A 16,454-nucleotide genomic window follows, 5' to 3' on the forward strand; every position below is an offset into this window, starting at 1 on the left:
TTTAAAAAAATAAAAAAGTTATTAATATAATTATTTGATTGAGTCCTCTTTAAATAAAAAATTATAAATTACTTAAAATTAGATGTCAAATGACAAGTGTTATTTTTTAAAGGCAAAAACAGTTAACTTTATGGTAATTTTAACGGCAGGGAGTTAATAATAAAATACTAAATATAAGGGTTCTTAATTTAAATTTTTAAAGGTAAGGGAGGTTATACTCAACTAACTCAAAGTTCAAGGGCGTTTTGTGGATTTTAGCCTAAAACAATTTATTGATTCATTGATTTATTGATTCAACCGTATAGCGCGTGCACACAGACACACACACACCGATATATATATATATATATATATATTTATATAATTAATTAATTGATATATATATACACATACACCCACACAAATAAACTCCTCAGCAATCAATGTTTGTTTACTTTATTTGCTGCGATGCTTCCCATTAAGAAATATAATTGATCTGTTCATTTTTTATTAATATGTCTAAAATACAGTAATTTTAATTTATCAATTAATTTCGTTTTAGGCATTTAGTGTTTGGTAAGGGTAAGAATAAAAATGTCATTTTTTTAGATATCAAAACAGAAACAATTTTTTTACTTACAAAAAGGACTGATATTAAAGACTTCTCTGATGCATTTCATACCCCGTATGTGAATAAAACAAAAGGGAAAAAAAGTAAAAGAAAAGAAAGGAAAAATATAAAAAGTAGAACACGCATGGACACTTCAGGAAGAAAGTGTCACATTAATATAATTGAGTTTTCACTTTATTTGTTGGAGACTTTTTGTCTGGTTTTAGCACATTAAGAATTTATGATATATAAGTGAGTCAATGGTTTCTTACCTAGATAGTAAAATTCAAAATTATTAAATTTAAGGCAGAGTTAATAAGATTTAAGAGTTGTTTTTAATTTTGGTTAAATATGTTAAAAGTGACATGTAAGTAAAATCAAATGAATATCTCTTTGTTGCATGAATGGTGCAATCATGTATGGTTTTGCACTTTATTTGGTAGGCCTCGTGGAATTTCCCAGTTCTACACGGTTGTCCCAAGTCAGTCAATGATATTGCGTGTCATGCGGTAGATAGTGATGACTTGTGTGTGCGCGTGTGCGTGTGTGTAAGATATGAAGTACCAGATCGTGTGTGCCAAAAAATTGGTTAAAAATAATACGTGTATGCAAATATATTTTATTTTTTAAAAATAATCTGATTTATGTGGAGAGTGGTGGGAGAGAAATAGAAAAAAAGATGTGGAATCAACGCAATCATACAACATGTTATTAATGAGGTAAAAATAAAAATAATACTAGAAATTTCAGACATCCTATTAAGATTTCTTATAAGTAGGATTATATCTTCCTCAAAAAAATCTTCTTATATAATTAGAGTGAGTATAACAAAAATGAACCAACGATGGAAAGGGTGTATTGCTAAAATGTTTAAAACAACCCATTCGACATTAATTTTGTTGAGTACAAATTTTTTTTTACCAGCTTTTTGTTGAGTACATTACCAGGAGGGGTTTTTACGAAAACTAATAAATTTTTCTAGATATACTACAAATAATAAATTTAAGTTGTTTTTTTAATCTATATAAATTAACTAACTAGCTCCTACATTTAATTATTTTAAAATTTTTTAACATTTTTCAACAATAAATTTTGTTCAAACGTTCGCCAAGAAAGGTTCCTAATTTTTATAATATTTGCAAAATTGTTACATTCATGATTAATCTAGAACTTGACACATTTTACATTTTATAATTTTTTTCACATATATTTTTTTCGCCAACAATATTTTGTCCCATGTTATTTTCGATTTTTTCCCAGAATGATCATCCTGCTCTAGCTATTGAACGTCTAATTTGATTGACATTTGATGATTTTGTTAATTGTAGTCATTCAAAATCATTTGTTCTCTGTTTGAAACATTTTCATGTATAAAATTGACGAGATCAGTGAGCTTTAATAATTTTATGCTATTAAAGTTTTAAATTTATATTTTACCCAAAAACAGTTTTAAATCTATATCCTTGGCTGCTTATACCAATGGCTTTGTTTTGTTTTAAATTTTGTATAATATTATAATTAAATAGAAAGACCAAAGATGTAGTCTTTTTTTTTTTTTTTAAAAAAAAGTATGTATAGACTAGACAATTGAATAGTTTAAAATTTAATTTCATACTTAAATGAGTCTACATTTAACAATTTCAATATCTAACATGAATGTGTAACAACCATATTGACGCATCATTGCAATTTGAAAGTAAATTGCTTTTATTTTGTTGTTAGTGCTCAGGGTACTTTGATGCTAACCATGTATTTTTCATCTTTTAAATTCTTTTAATATATAATTTGAACATAAAGGTTGAAGAAAACCACAAGTGAATAGTTGTTTGTTTTAAAAGTATACAACTCATGATTATCTTTTATCACATTTTTTGGTTAAAAAAAAGTCATCTATAAATATGAGTTGTATGTATTGAACAAACCGCACACTCCACTTCTCCATAGAAATTCACCATATAGAAAATTCACTTTGCCGAAGCTTTTCTCATCGATATGGGAAGACACACCATGTTAGGATTTGTGTTGCTTTTCTTGTTGTTGTTGGGAATTGCCCAATTAGGTTTGTGTGGAAGATGCATTGAATCAGAGAAGCAAGCTCTTCTCAAGTTCAAAGCATCTATTTATGATGATCCATATAAAAACCTTTCCTCCTGGAATCCCAAAACCAACTGTTGCCAATGGGATGGCATCGCTTGTCACAATGTTACTGGTCATATTCTCAAACTTGATCTCAGTTACTATTCCCTGCAAGCTATTGGTGTTGATCCATCTTTGTTGGAGTTGCAGCATTTGATTTATTTGGATTTGAGCTTAAACAACTTCAATGCCATCTCGATTCCTGCCTTTCTTGGTTCTATGGGGAGGCTGAGATATCTTTCTATCTCTGAGTCTAATTTCACAGGGAAGATTCCTACCAATCTTGGTAGAAACCTCACAGCGTTGCAATTTCTTGATCTCAGTTGGAATGGTCTGCTTATCAAAGACATGAGTTGGATCCCTAAACTTCAGTCTTTGCAACACCTCAATCTTAGTGAAGTCTACCTTGGAGAAGCTCACAACTTGTTCCAGGTACTTCATATGCTTCCTTCTTTATCACAACTCCAATTAAAAGGATGTGGACTTGGCAACTTGTCTGCTCCTCTTCCCCCATTCAATTTCACAAATAATACTAGAGTTCAGGTCTTGAATCTGGCTCAGAATGAAATTGATGGTCGAATCCTTGATATGTTTCAAAATTGGACTTTTGTTGAATACCTTGACCTTTCTCTAAACAATTTTAGTTCAATTCCATCTTGGTTGGGAGAGTTAAGGAGCCTTCACTATCTAGATATCTCCTTGAATCAAGTCCCGACCACACTAGAAAATTCTGTCTCACAAATCTTAAAAAACATTTGTCATTTAAAAAGATTAGATTTTTATGAGAGCAATCTTCAAGGACAAGCATTTGGTGACTCTGATTTATCTGGATGCATCAAACATGATATAGAGGAACTGTACTTGAGTGGGAATGGACTCAATGGCCATTTGCCAACTTGGATAGGGCATCTTGAAAAGCTAATAGGCCTTGATCTTTCAAATAATTATTTTTATGGCAATATTCCTCCCAGTTTTGGTCAACTAGTAAATCTAGGAAGCCTTGATCTATCAAGTAATTTATTAAGTGGCTTCATTCCTCAAAATCTTGGCCAACTTGTAAATCTAGGAAGTCTTTATCTATCAAATAATTCTTTAAGTGGCTTCATTCCTCAAAATCTTGGCCAACTTGTAAATCTAGGAAGTCTTTATCTATCAAATAATTCTTTAAGTGGCCTCATTCCTCAAAGTCTTGGTCAACTTTCAAATCTAGATCACCTTGATCTTTCAAGTAATTCTCTCATGGGCAACATTCCTCAAAGTCTTGGTCAACTTTCAAATCTAGATCACCTTGATCTTTCAAGTAATTCTCTCACGAGCAACATTCCTCAAAGTCTTGGTCGACTTTCAAATCTACTTGCCCTCGATCTTTCAAATAATTCTCTCACGAGCAACATTCCTCAAAGTCTTGGTCAACTTTCAAATCTATATGTCCTCGATCTTTCAAATAATTCTCTCACGAGCAACATTCCTCAAAGTTTTGGTCAACTTGTAAATCTAGAATTTCTTGATCTCTCAAATAACTCTTTTACTAGCAACATCCCTCAAAGCTTTTGTCACCTTGTAAATCTACGAAGTATTGATCTTTCTCGTAACAATTTATCTGGTGAAATTCCAAATTGTTGGAGAGATACAAGTAAATTGACGGAAATAAATTTTTCATTCAACAAATTATCGGGTGCCTTCCCTATCTCAATCGGCAAGCTTTCTTCATTGTTCTGGTTGCATTTGAACAATAACTATCTTGAAGGGAAGCTTCCATTGAATTTGGAAAATTTGACAGAATTGAGAATTTTAGATTTGGGTGAGAATAACATTTCTGGAAGTATACCACCATGGACTAGCAACACTTTTCCTACACTGAACATTCTGAGGTTGCGAGATAATATGTTGGATGGTAACATTTCTTTACATCTATGCCAACTCCAATCATTGCAGATTTTGGACCTTGCAAATAACAACATAAGTGGCTCAATACCCAATTGCATTGGCAATCTTACAAGAATGGCAGTAAATAACACACATATATGGAATTCAACCAGATTGGAATTTGGCGTAGAAAGTCAATGGCCTAATAAACATATATGGAATTCAGCCAGATTGGGATTAAGTCAATGGCCTGATCAACATGTAAAACAAGTTATAAAAGGAAGAGAGTTTGACATTACAAGAATCTTGCAGCTTGAGATTAACTTTGATTTGTCAAATAACAATTTGGTTGGATTAATTCCTCTTGGGTTATTCTCCCTTGTCAAATTAATAAGCTTGAACCTTTCACACAATCATTTGAAAGGAGAGATTCCGGAGATTATTGGGGATATGAAATCCCTTGAATCCTTTGATATCTCTTGCAACCAAATTTCTGGCACAATTCCAAAGAGCATGTCTAAGGTAACTACATTGAGCTATTTGAACGTGTCATACAATAACCTTTCAGGGCCAATTTTGACTGAAAATCAATTCTTGACGTTGAATGATCCATCCATTTATGCTGGCAACCCTTATCTTTGCGGAATCCCGCTACCAAATAAGTGTCAAGTTGATAATGCTCATCAAGTTCTTGAAGTTGGAGAATGTGAAGATGAAAATGATCCAGAAAAAGTGTGGTTTTATTTTGTGGTAGCAATTGGGTTTGCTGTTGGCTTTTGGGGTGCTATTGGGACATTAGTGTTGAAGAAGAGTTGGAGATATGCTTGTTTCCGAAGAGTGGAAGATGTAGCAGATGAGATATATGTGTTTGCTTCAATAAAAATAGCAAAGTTAAAGAGGCTGCTCACAAACCATGTCCATGGCTAATCTTTGTAGCCATGTGTATCTTTGTTCTGTCTTTTTCTTCTTCTTTTCTTCTCTTGTTATTAGTATAATGTAATGTTTCAGTATGTGCACGACAACAATGACAATAATATTAATAAAAGGGTTATTTTGATATATAGCGCATGTCTTCATGATTTCACCATGAACCAAAAAATTAAATCTCTAATTAATATTCAATCCTTTTAAATTTTTTTGTTTGTTTATAAGATGGTATTTTTATTAATGCCATCTAATTTCATTACATGATTATTAAATTGAACTATATATAACAATTCAAATACATCAGGCCTATATATTGGCTCATCAAAGCTCAAAAAAATTACATAGCTACTAAACATTGCTTTGTTTTATTGTGCATAGTTATGAATTAACGGCCAATTAACAATGAAAAAATACTGTACATGTTCTGAGTTGTTTAAAACTTCAACATTAAATCATGGAGGCTTATAAGATAAATTAAATCCCAATTTATATTACAATAGAAGACATAGTCACTTGAAATAGAAATAATATATTACATCAGAGGACCTAATCCTTGAAATTCTGGCTTTGATTTATTTTATATTTTTATCAAACTTCTTTTAAATAAAACAAATATCCATGATCTGTTGATGTTTTCTCTTAATCTTTATTATACCCATTTTCCCTTTTTCTTAATCATTATCATGGTTATGTGCAAGTTTTTTAATCAACATGTCTATGTCATAAAATATGAAAAATAATTCAAGTATTAGTTTTAGTTTGTATACTAATTTAATAAATAAAAAATAAGTACTTATTGGTAATTAATCTGTATGAATAAAACAGTGAGAAATTAGGTTCAGGTTCCGAGTACAAAGTTGTGTAATTGCATGGAATTTAAATTTTAGAACACAGACTTTAAAAATATAAAAAATAAAATGATTATACATTTATATTAAAATTTATATTATATGCGACCTTATGTCCTTTATATAAGAATTACTTAACTAATTTGAATAGATTAAAAAATCAATTAAATTAATTATTTGTAATAAATATGAGCTATTTTCTTATAATACCCTTTTAGACTATCATTACCCTTAGATGAAAATCCTCTTAACATATATAATCAATAGGACTACTTTGGACAATGAATTATAAATGGGTTAAGGTGCAATTTTAATAATAAAATTTTACACTAAGAGCATTTGACATAATCTAATTTTGAAAGGTGCAAAAGTAGATACAAACTTTAAAATGCGAAGCAATTTTATCACAACTGTTAAATTTAATCGCGTTGATTGTTACAAAGTTGGAGAGAGAAAAATGTTTGACTTGAAATGGTGACGTGGCAGAGAGTGAAGCTTGATGTGATCATAATACATGGCAACCGTGTAAATGAAAAAACTATCCAAGCTTCAACCTACAAATAACCCAGCTCATCGTCCACTTCTCTGTCCTTCAAACATCTCTTCGTCAACCCACAAAATCTCTTACCAACTCAAAATCAAACCCTTCAAATTAGTGATTCCATCTAAATAGCTTCAACATTGTGAAAACCAACAAGAAAGGAGGAAGAGAACCAGTTCATAAATCCTCCTCTTCCTCTGTAACTCCATCCAATTGTCAGTCCTCTCCCGTCTGATTTCCCTCTTTCCACCTTGGCAAATCCATCACCATTATGCCCATGTTAAAATCAAAACTATAAAAGCCTCAAATGATTCAACAGATTTTGACTGAAGTATAGAAAATTCCACACTAAACTAATTGTAAGAGCCAAAGAAGAAAACTTGAGTATATTGTGTAAGAAACAGAACGCAGTAGAAAAGGAGTGAGAAGAATCTGTCACCAAAATAAAAGGAGTAAGAAGAATCTGAAGGCTCGTACATAGTGGAGGTAGAAGCAAGCCATTGAAGGAAAGAGGTGCTGAAGTTGAAGCCATCGAGTTTGATGGCATGGTGGGTGGGCTTTGAAGTGGTGTTACTCATATCCTGGGAATCGAAGGTGATCAATTGGAGGGCTTTGTCTTGGGATTAATCACTCCTCATGGTTAAGAAGTTCTTCCTCTTACCTATTACTTTCCTTTGCTAGATCAATAAGCAAAAAAGATCAAGAAATGGAGGTCTTTGAAATGGAAGAAGACCCAGTCAGCCCAAGAGGGAAAAAACGAAAGAAAATAAATCTAGTGAGACATGGTGAGAAAGCACGTGGAGAGGTGGAGGTCATTGAATTGGGAACTAATGAGAGAGGAGAGGTACAGGGAAAGGTCAAAAGGAGTGCCACGTGTCTAAATTTAGTTCGAGCAGCATATGCCAAATGGAAAATAGTGGGGCCCACAACAAAAAAGAAACAGACGCTTGGACTTATTAACGGCAGTGACCAAATTCTATACATTTTAGTGCCTATTTGGGTCAGCGTTTGCTGGCCCAAACGTGGCTTATAATCACTTATAAGCTCGGTGGAAAATTTGGCCCGTTTGGCAGAGCAATATGGCAATTGGGCTTATCATTTTTTAAACCCCCTGAACGCACGATTGGCATAAGCTCGTGCCTAGCAGCTTCTGGCCCCTGGGAATTCAGCTTATGACCGTTCTGACAACACCTTTTATTTTTCTCTTCACATCTGCCTTCTTTTATTCCCTAACCCTCGTGACTCTCTTTTCCTTTTAACCCGAGCTCCCAGCTTACTCCGTCTCTGCTCGGCTCGAGAAAGTCCGTCGGTGGTCGCGTCTGAGAAGCTCGTCGCTGGTGACCGTGAGCTCCGTCCGGTCATCATCGCGAGGTCAGCTGTTGGGGTGAGGTGTCCGTGGCTTGGTGGATGCCGTTCGTTCATCACAAGTCGGAGTTGCTCTTACCGTCTGCAACCGACATCGCCGGCGTCTGCCTCTGCGTTTGAGCCGTGCGTGGAGATCTTGGCTTCCCAGTGCAATATACCGTTGGATCTACCTCTGGCAGCTTGGATCTACTGCAGGTTGGCCGGTTATATGTCGCTTTTCCGGTTTGATCCCCGGTCGTCCTTGAATTTGTTGTCCTCCCTGAATTTCCTGTCGTCCTTGAATTTCCTATCGTGCTTGAATTCGGATTTGTTAATGATTGCTGCATGTTGAGGACCGACTGGTTGTGACACCGAAACAGGGACCGAATGTAGCATAAAATTTCTACTTGCATATCAATTTTCTTCCTCTGTTTTCCAAGGCTGAAACAACGATTAATGGTTCAAGAATTTCCTATCGTGTGTTAGTTCGGATTTGTTAATGATTGTTGCATGTTGAGGACCGACTGGTTGTGACACCGAAACAGGGACCGAATGTAGCATAAAATTTCTACTTGCATATCGATTTTCTTCCTCTGTTTTCCAAGGCTGAAACAACGATTAATGGTTCAAGGAAACGGCGTATAGGATTCTCTTGATTTTTATGGTTATAGGATTCAAGAAATTGTTGCGTATATACGTTGTTAATGGCGAGATATGGACCTCTGGAATTGTAATTTTCAGAATTACAATGGTTGTTGTTTTGCATGTCCTTAGCTTCGGTCTCTTGATTTTTATGGTTATAGGATTTGATCTCTATGAGGGTAAGGTAGAAGAGAATGAGGTGGTAACATGGTGTATATATGTGTATATATGTGTGTCAGAATGGTTCATTTGATAAAGCTAATTAACGGAGTTGATAGAGCAAAGTAATAAGACATTAATTTGTACTATACAAAGAAATTAAGGACTATGTGGATAATTACTTAAAAATCATTTGGAATTAATTTGGGGAAGTCTCAATCAAAATAAATTTAATGTTGTTCTTTCTCCTGTTATATTCTCTTACTTCTCTCTAATATGATATTTATTTAACTAATTTAATTATATTAAAAAAGTTAGGTAAATTAGTTAATTATGATAAATATAACATATTTTTGTAAATAATCTTGTTCATCATTCTTAATTTGGTTTTTATTTTACTCCTACATAGTTAAATTAGGATAAAAATTAATCAATGTAATGTAGTTTAGGTTCAATTTATATGATATATTGAAAATTTAATTTTAAAATGTTCACAATCAATTACCACCGGAAAATAGTGGACATTGACATTGTGATTATATATTTATAATGTTAAAAAATATCGAATAAGAAAACTAAACAGCTTATGCAATTAAAATGTGTTACTTGGTGATATATGTTTGTTTGGTTACAACATATGTGTTATATAATACAGTTTTTATTATTACATATTTAGGACTTTGGTTGATTCAGTTACTTTTATGTCGATCAAAGGACGTAGAGAAATGGATAATGACAGGGGAAAAGCGACATGGGATCATTACACGACAAAAATTCTAATCGATGTTTGTGCCGAGCAAATAGTGCACAAAGAAAGACAAGGAACATCGTTTACAAGACCTGGTTGGGCGAAAATTGAAAAGAATTTTCGGGAAAGGAGCGGGAAAATGTATGACAGAAGGCAACTGAAGAACAGATTTGATGTATTGAGAAAAGATTGGAAGTTGTGGGAAAAACTGATGTCTGGGGAGACTGGCATTGGTTATGATGCAGCCACAAATAGGGTGTTGGCCTCTGATGAGTGGTGGCAACAAAAATACTGGTAACTATTTGTGTTAGTTGAGTTTTAATTTTGAATATCAGAAGGAACATCGCTTAATTATGCCTAATTATGTTCATGTAGGTGGACCCTAATTTCAAGAAATTTAGACATCAGGGGTTGATGTTTGCATCAGATTGATGAAAATATTCAGAGATGTTGTGGCTTCGGGAGAGTATGCGTACGCACCATCAGCTTCACAGCCTCAGCCAGCGTTTGCTCCACAGCCTGACATAGAAGAGGAGGAGGATGTTTATAGAGTCGGGCTAGACCAACAAGAAGGGTCAGGGGATAGTGAGGATGAAAACTTTGGTGTGGACCCAACAGCCAGTGCAGGGTTCACAAATGACTTCGCTGCTTGCAACATAAACACCCCCGCAAGTACTGGACCAAGTGGCTCAGGAAGCTATGGAAAGAGAAAGAGGGGTGAGACATCAGATGCAAAGAGGAAGAAGAAAGTTGCTGCATCTACATTAATTTCTGATAGCCTGAGTGTCATAGCAGCTGCTTCTGACAAGCGAGCAGCAGCATTGGTTGAAGATCCCCAAGTAGTTGATAAGGTTTTGGCACACCTGACTACCGTTGAGGAGCTTAATGATGACAATCAACTATATTATGCATGTGCCAAGATGCTTACGCAGTTGAGGTGGGCTAGGCGAGCCTATTTGGGGTTTATGCATGATAGAAGCAAGTTGTTGAGGTGGTTGATACCGGCAGCACAAGACCCAGACACATGGAAGTGACCTGCAGAATAGGATTTAGTTTAGGACTTAGCTGTTTAACTATTGTTATTGCACTTGTTAACCTGAACTACCTGCTGTTTTAACCTAAACTGATGTGGCATGTTGTAGGAACTTTATTAATCATTATGTTTTAACCTAAACTGATATGGCATGTTGTAGGAACTTTATTAATCATTATGTAATATATTTACGCTAATTTCTACTTGTCATCTATGCGTTTGGTTTTTCTGTTTGCAGTATGAAAATTATTTACACTTTGTTTAGTGTAATCCTTATAATGCTTACATTTTGTTTTCACCATAATTACAGGGTTAATTCCAGAAATGGCTAATTGGAACGATGATTCACCATGGAATGAAGATACTTTATGGAATTGGAATAACGATTCACAGCCAAATGAAGATGACCATTCAACCATAATTAATGAGGAATTAACACAATATGAAGCAGTAGGTGCATTGGTTGGTCATTATTGTGAAATGTACATGTTTAAACAACCGTGCAGAACTAGTGAGCAGACAGGAAATTTATGGGTACAAGGCATTATGAATGGGCATGATGATCGATGTCATGAAATGTTTAGAATGGATAAAGATGTTTTCCACCTCTTATGTACTAAATTGGTGGAACATGGTTTACAAAAGTCTAAGTACGTAGGAATTGAAGAAATGGTTGCGATGTTTTTAAACACGGTTGCACATGGACAATGCAATAGGATGATCCAGGAACGATTTCAACGATCAGGGGAAACTGTAAGTAGGCACTTTCATAATGTACTGCAAGCTTGTCTTAGCCTATCGAGTGAACTTATTCGACCCATAGATCCAACATTTCGTGGAACTCATAGAAAAATTGAGAACGATCCACGTTACTACCCATTTTTTAAGGACGCAATCGGAGCAATTGATGGCACTCATATACAGTGTGTTGTCCCCGCTGCAAAACGAGACAAATTTATTGGCAGAAAGGGATATCCATCACAAAATGTCATGGCTGTATGTGACTGGGATATGTGTTTCACTTTTGTCTTGGCAGGATGGGAGGGATCTGCACATGATGCTCGTATATTTGATAGTGCTATTACAAATTCATCTCTTAATTTCCCTCATCCACCTCCAGGTATATGTTTATGTGTTCCAATCATGCATGTTTTTTTAATTATTTCATATTTTTATTCATTTCACAATCTCTCAAATTGTTTCATGAATCATTAGGGAAATATTACTTGGTTGATGCGGGATATCCAACACCAAATGGATATCTAGGTCCATACAGATCTGAGCGCTACCACCTTCCAGACTTCCGACGACAAGTAGGATTCCGAAATAGCAACGAAGCCTTTAATTATTATCATTCCAGTTTAAGGTGCACAATAGAAAGAACATTCGGTGTTTGGAAGAATAGATTTCAAGTCCTCCGAAATATGCGCAGTTACGACTTCCAAACACAAGTGTATCTGGTTTGTGCAACAATGGCCATTCATAACCTTATAAGGAGACATTCGAGCTCCGACTTGTTTTTTGAACAAGCTGAAAATGGTAATAATGTGGGCGAACATGATCAGGCTGAAGCTAGTCAACCATCATCTTCAAATGTTACATCACAGTCTTCATCGCATATGAATCGCGTCCGTGATGCAATCAGAGACCAAATTATCCATAGCTTATCTATTGATTAGTTATGTAATATTATTTAGTTTCACTTTATTGCAATACTGTAAATTGGAGTTAAAAACATGTTTACCCATTCAAATTATGTTTCGTTTTATATTTGCAATTTTTTTCCATTTCTCTTATGTTTTCAAATTTAATTCCCTCGATCAATTTCACTTCTTCATATCAAATTAACAATAATTCACTGTATTATATCAATTCATTTTTTTTCATGTTTCACATTATATTTAAAATATTTGTTATATTTTTTTGAAATTTTAAAATTTAATTCACTCATTAATTTGACTTCTTCATAATAAATTATTTTAATTTCATTGTATTATGTCAAATCATTTTTTTATCATATTTCATTATTTATTAACACTTATACCCATTTTAGTCATTTTATAACCAAACTCACTTTTACTCAACTATAATCCAAACACCTTTTTACCAATCTCACTTCTGCAAATTAGCTTTTCTGAACTCCAATCCAAACACAATTCAGCTTATCCAATTTAGCTTTTACCAACTTCACTGCTCCATAAGCTACTTTTCCTATAAGCTGCTTTTCCAATCGCTCATCCAAACGGACCCTTAATGTCTGTGGTTACTTTTACACCTTTAAAACTAAATAATATCAAACGCTTTTGACATAAAACTTTGTTGTTAAAAGCCCAGTTAATTTTTTTTTAAAAAATTAAATAATTACTAAATTATGTTAAAGTATTTATATACTATTTCTGATCTTTAATATAAGAGTTAATTGACGAATTTGAGAATATAAAAAATTATTTGATTTAATTATTTATAATAAATAGATGTTGTCTTTTCTAAAATTTCTTTACTAATAATGTGTATTGGCTAAAATTATTATTTGATAAAATATTTAATATGTGCAACTACTATAAGGATTACTTTAAAAAACATAAATAAATATGAGAGACAGTAAATTTGGGTCTTATGGTTAGAACCAAATTGAATGTTAAACTAACTTGTATACTAAGGACTAGTTATAGTAATTTGCTTTACTTATAAATTGATATATAATATAATAATACATAGAAGTATTTTAAAAAAATCATGTAATATATGTTGTGATTAAATAATTTAATAACTTTTTTAATCCTTTCAAATTATTTAACTAAGTCTTATATTTAAAAAAAAATAGTATTGTCTAAGAATGTCTAACCGGAAGAAATTAGAACCACAAACATGTTAAGTTTGCGCCCAATATTACCTTTCTTACCAGGCCCAGTAGACTTATTAAGTTTGGGCTCAAGTTGTTCTGAAACTGAGTTACGGCCTGATTGAAAGCAGGAGTGGATGTTTTATTTATTTATTTTTTTGGGCAAATAAATTTCTGCCTACCAAAATAAGTTGAGAACAGAACATATGATATTGGGCCCGTAATTATGAGTCAAATAAATTTCTCCGCCAACAAATAAATTTCTCCGCCAAAAAGTAAGTTGAGAACAGAACGCTGGATTTTTCTTTCACTTTCTTCTTTCTTTTTCCTCTTCCTCTTCCTCTTTTTGTAGTTTTAGTCTTTTAGATCCCGTTTTCATTAAGATGTCAAAAAAACTTATTTTTACAGAGAGATTTAGGATTTCATTTTAATATTTTTAAAAATTATAATCGATACAAACGATTTGCTACAATATATTCCTTCTCTTGATTACAGTTGGATATATTTATTTCATTTGCACAGGTTTCATAATTATGTAATTATTTATATAATCCATTCTACAAAATGTTTGCTCCCAAACCAAAGTGGATGTGCATTAATAATAATAATGAATAAACAAACGAAATACGATTCCCACCTTCCCAAATATATTAAAAAGAATTCCTTTCCACGCCAAAAAAAAAAAGCACGAGAAAAAGACACTATCATCTTATATAATAGCTAACTAGTCACACAGTTCAGCCCAATCCCTTGTACAAAATATTAGAATGAGTTTTCCCAATTGTGTAAAAATATTAAATTATTTGATTATATGATGCATATTCATGAATATATATATATATATATACACACACACCATATATTTATTGATAAAAATCTGATGGGAAAACTATGATAACTCTGCTTTTTTCCTTTCCCAAACAAATATCCATCGATTACTTGCAACTCATCTGCATAAAATAAAACAGTAGCAACCATGTCACCGTCGTACCAACAACCGTAACACGCTAGTAAAATTAAAAATTACAGTAGAGAGAAATAACACTATAGATATACAAGTTTCACAGGAAGGTGAATATTTATATGATCCATTGGCCAAAATGAGGGCTCCCAAACGGCATTGGATTAGCATAGGCTATAAAAACTATTAAATAAACAAATAAATAGGACTCGTGTGATGCTGCAGTCACCCAGCATTCATCTACTTACAATTACAAGCCCTTCTTTCATTTTAACACTCATTCAGGCCATAAAAACCTTCCTTCTCCAGTTCAATATTCATAAAAATAAAAGAAAATTAAATAAAAGAAACAGAAGGTAAATTCCTGTTTTTTTTTTATTATTAAAATATGTTAGGACAATAGACGTTTGTTCATTGAATCAGGGGAATCCCATATAACACATAGTAGCAAAACTAGGGATTCAGATGTCAAGAGATGGATCTCCCAAGTAGTCTCAGTGTCCCCATAGAAACTCATAAAAAAGCACATAAAGCAATAAGAACCGGAGGTTGATGAAGCGAAAGAAACATCTCTGCATCATGGTACAAGTCAAGTGCGCTTAATCCATCTTCAAACTTCAAGTTCTCCAACGGATTTTCTATTTTTGGCAATTCTGTTTCAGCATCAATTAGATCATTCATTTCCAATAAGTCATCCTCATGAAAGAGAGGCTCCTCTACTTCAACGCTGGCAGCAGAAGTGACTTCAGGTGCTTCAGAAACATGTGCGTGAGAGGCAGTTGACCGTTTGAATCAAACAGATTGATTGGCTCCGCAAATGCTGCCTCATTAGAAATTTGATCTACCACCACACTCTTGAGTTTCTTCAGCAGCGACCTATAACGGATGATTATTAAAAACAGAGTTAATGAACAGTAATGGCAAAAAATATCATGTAGCAACGTACAATGATTAAATCATAAGAACCACAAGTTACAAAACAGTCATGCCAAAAACTTAAATGCGGCAGTCAAGTAATGATAAACTGTTCAGGGAAAAAAATGATTTGGCCATGCAAAATGAACGATCAAAACCAGAATTACATATTCTCCCAATCTCAGACAATACCCTTTTCTTCCTGCCCAGAGTCTAAATAATGTTATGGCTTCAACATATTTTTACGAAGCAGGACAAATATGTAACCATTGAGACCCCATTATAGTTTGCAAAATCTTGCTTTCAAAGTAGTGTTCGTTAGCCTACATATAAACTCACGCCAAGATCACAGCAACGAAATTAAAATTGATGAATAATTAAAAATCCATACTGATTATGTTTAAACACAGTTTAGTAAGTAAGCAGTGCGTTTTCACTAGTTTATAATGAAATAAAAAGAAAGATCAAACAAAACAAACACTTGATGATACATTACTATTCTGGACCAAATTAAAAATGCATTTAATGAACATAGCGTCTGGACCAAGTTACAACCTAACATTGTATATAATCAAGGCCTTCGTTCCAAAAGAACATATGCAATAATACCTGCAACTCACGTGTTGGCCCGTACTACCATTTCCAGATGTGCCCACATTTGATATCCGACCTTAAACAAGATTGCTTTGAATGGAAGAATGCTTATGAGCAATCAAAAAGGGTTAGTCCCAACCTATCAAACTAATGATGCTTCTTAAACTGTGATCTCTATTTATACAGATATTTGTTTTAAAATTCAATAATATTTTTCAAAAAAGGGTCAGCTAATACGAATCAAGACAAAATGGTACCCTTTTAGTCCTATTTATAGGATAGAGAGAGAAGGTTTTTTTTTTGTTTTAT

The 16,454-nt window shown here is 33.4% G+C and overlaps 2 protein-coding genes across 2 annotated transcripts; both read left to right on the forward strand.

The window, feature by feature from the left end:
• Positions 1-2,581: 2,581 nt before the first annotated feature.
• On the forward strand, positions 2,582-10,098 carry LOC114755221 (receptor-like protein EIX2). The gene is given in 4 exon segments (XM_028944086.1): positions 2,582-5,444; positions 5,447-5,533; positions 8,077-8,494; positions 9,729-10,098. Coding segments are annotated over 4 exon segments (3,738 nt in total).
• Positions 10,099-10,231: 133 nt separating this feature from the next.
• On the forward strand, positions 10,232-10,834 carry LOC114755222 (uncharacterized). Its single transcript, XM_028944087.1, has one exon. The coding sequence runs from the start codon at positions 10,232-10,234 to the stop codon at positions 10,832-10,834; it is 603 nt and encodes a 200-aa protein (XP_028799920.1).
• Positions 10,835-16,454: the final 5,620 nt, after the last annotated feature.

Source organism: Neltuma alba, unplaced genomic scaffold (assembly GCF_004799145.2).
Source record: "Neltuma alba isolate B1F8T4 unplaced genomic scaffold, ASM479914v2 tig00010239_pilon, whole genome shotgun sequence".
NCBI lineage: Eukaryota > Viridiplantae > Streptophyta > Magnoliopsida > Fabales > Fabaceae > Neltuma > Neltuma alba.

Coding starts and splice junctions, on each gene's coding strand:
- LOC114755222 (XM_028944087.1), top strand. CDS start 10,232: ATGAAAATATTCAGAGATGTTGTGGCTTCGGGAGAGTATGCGTACGCA.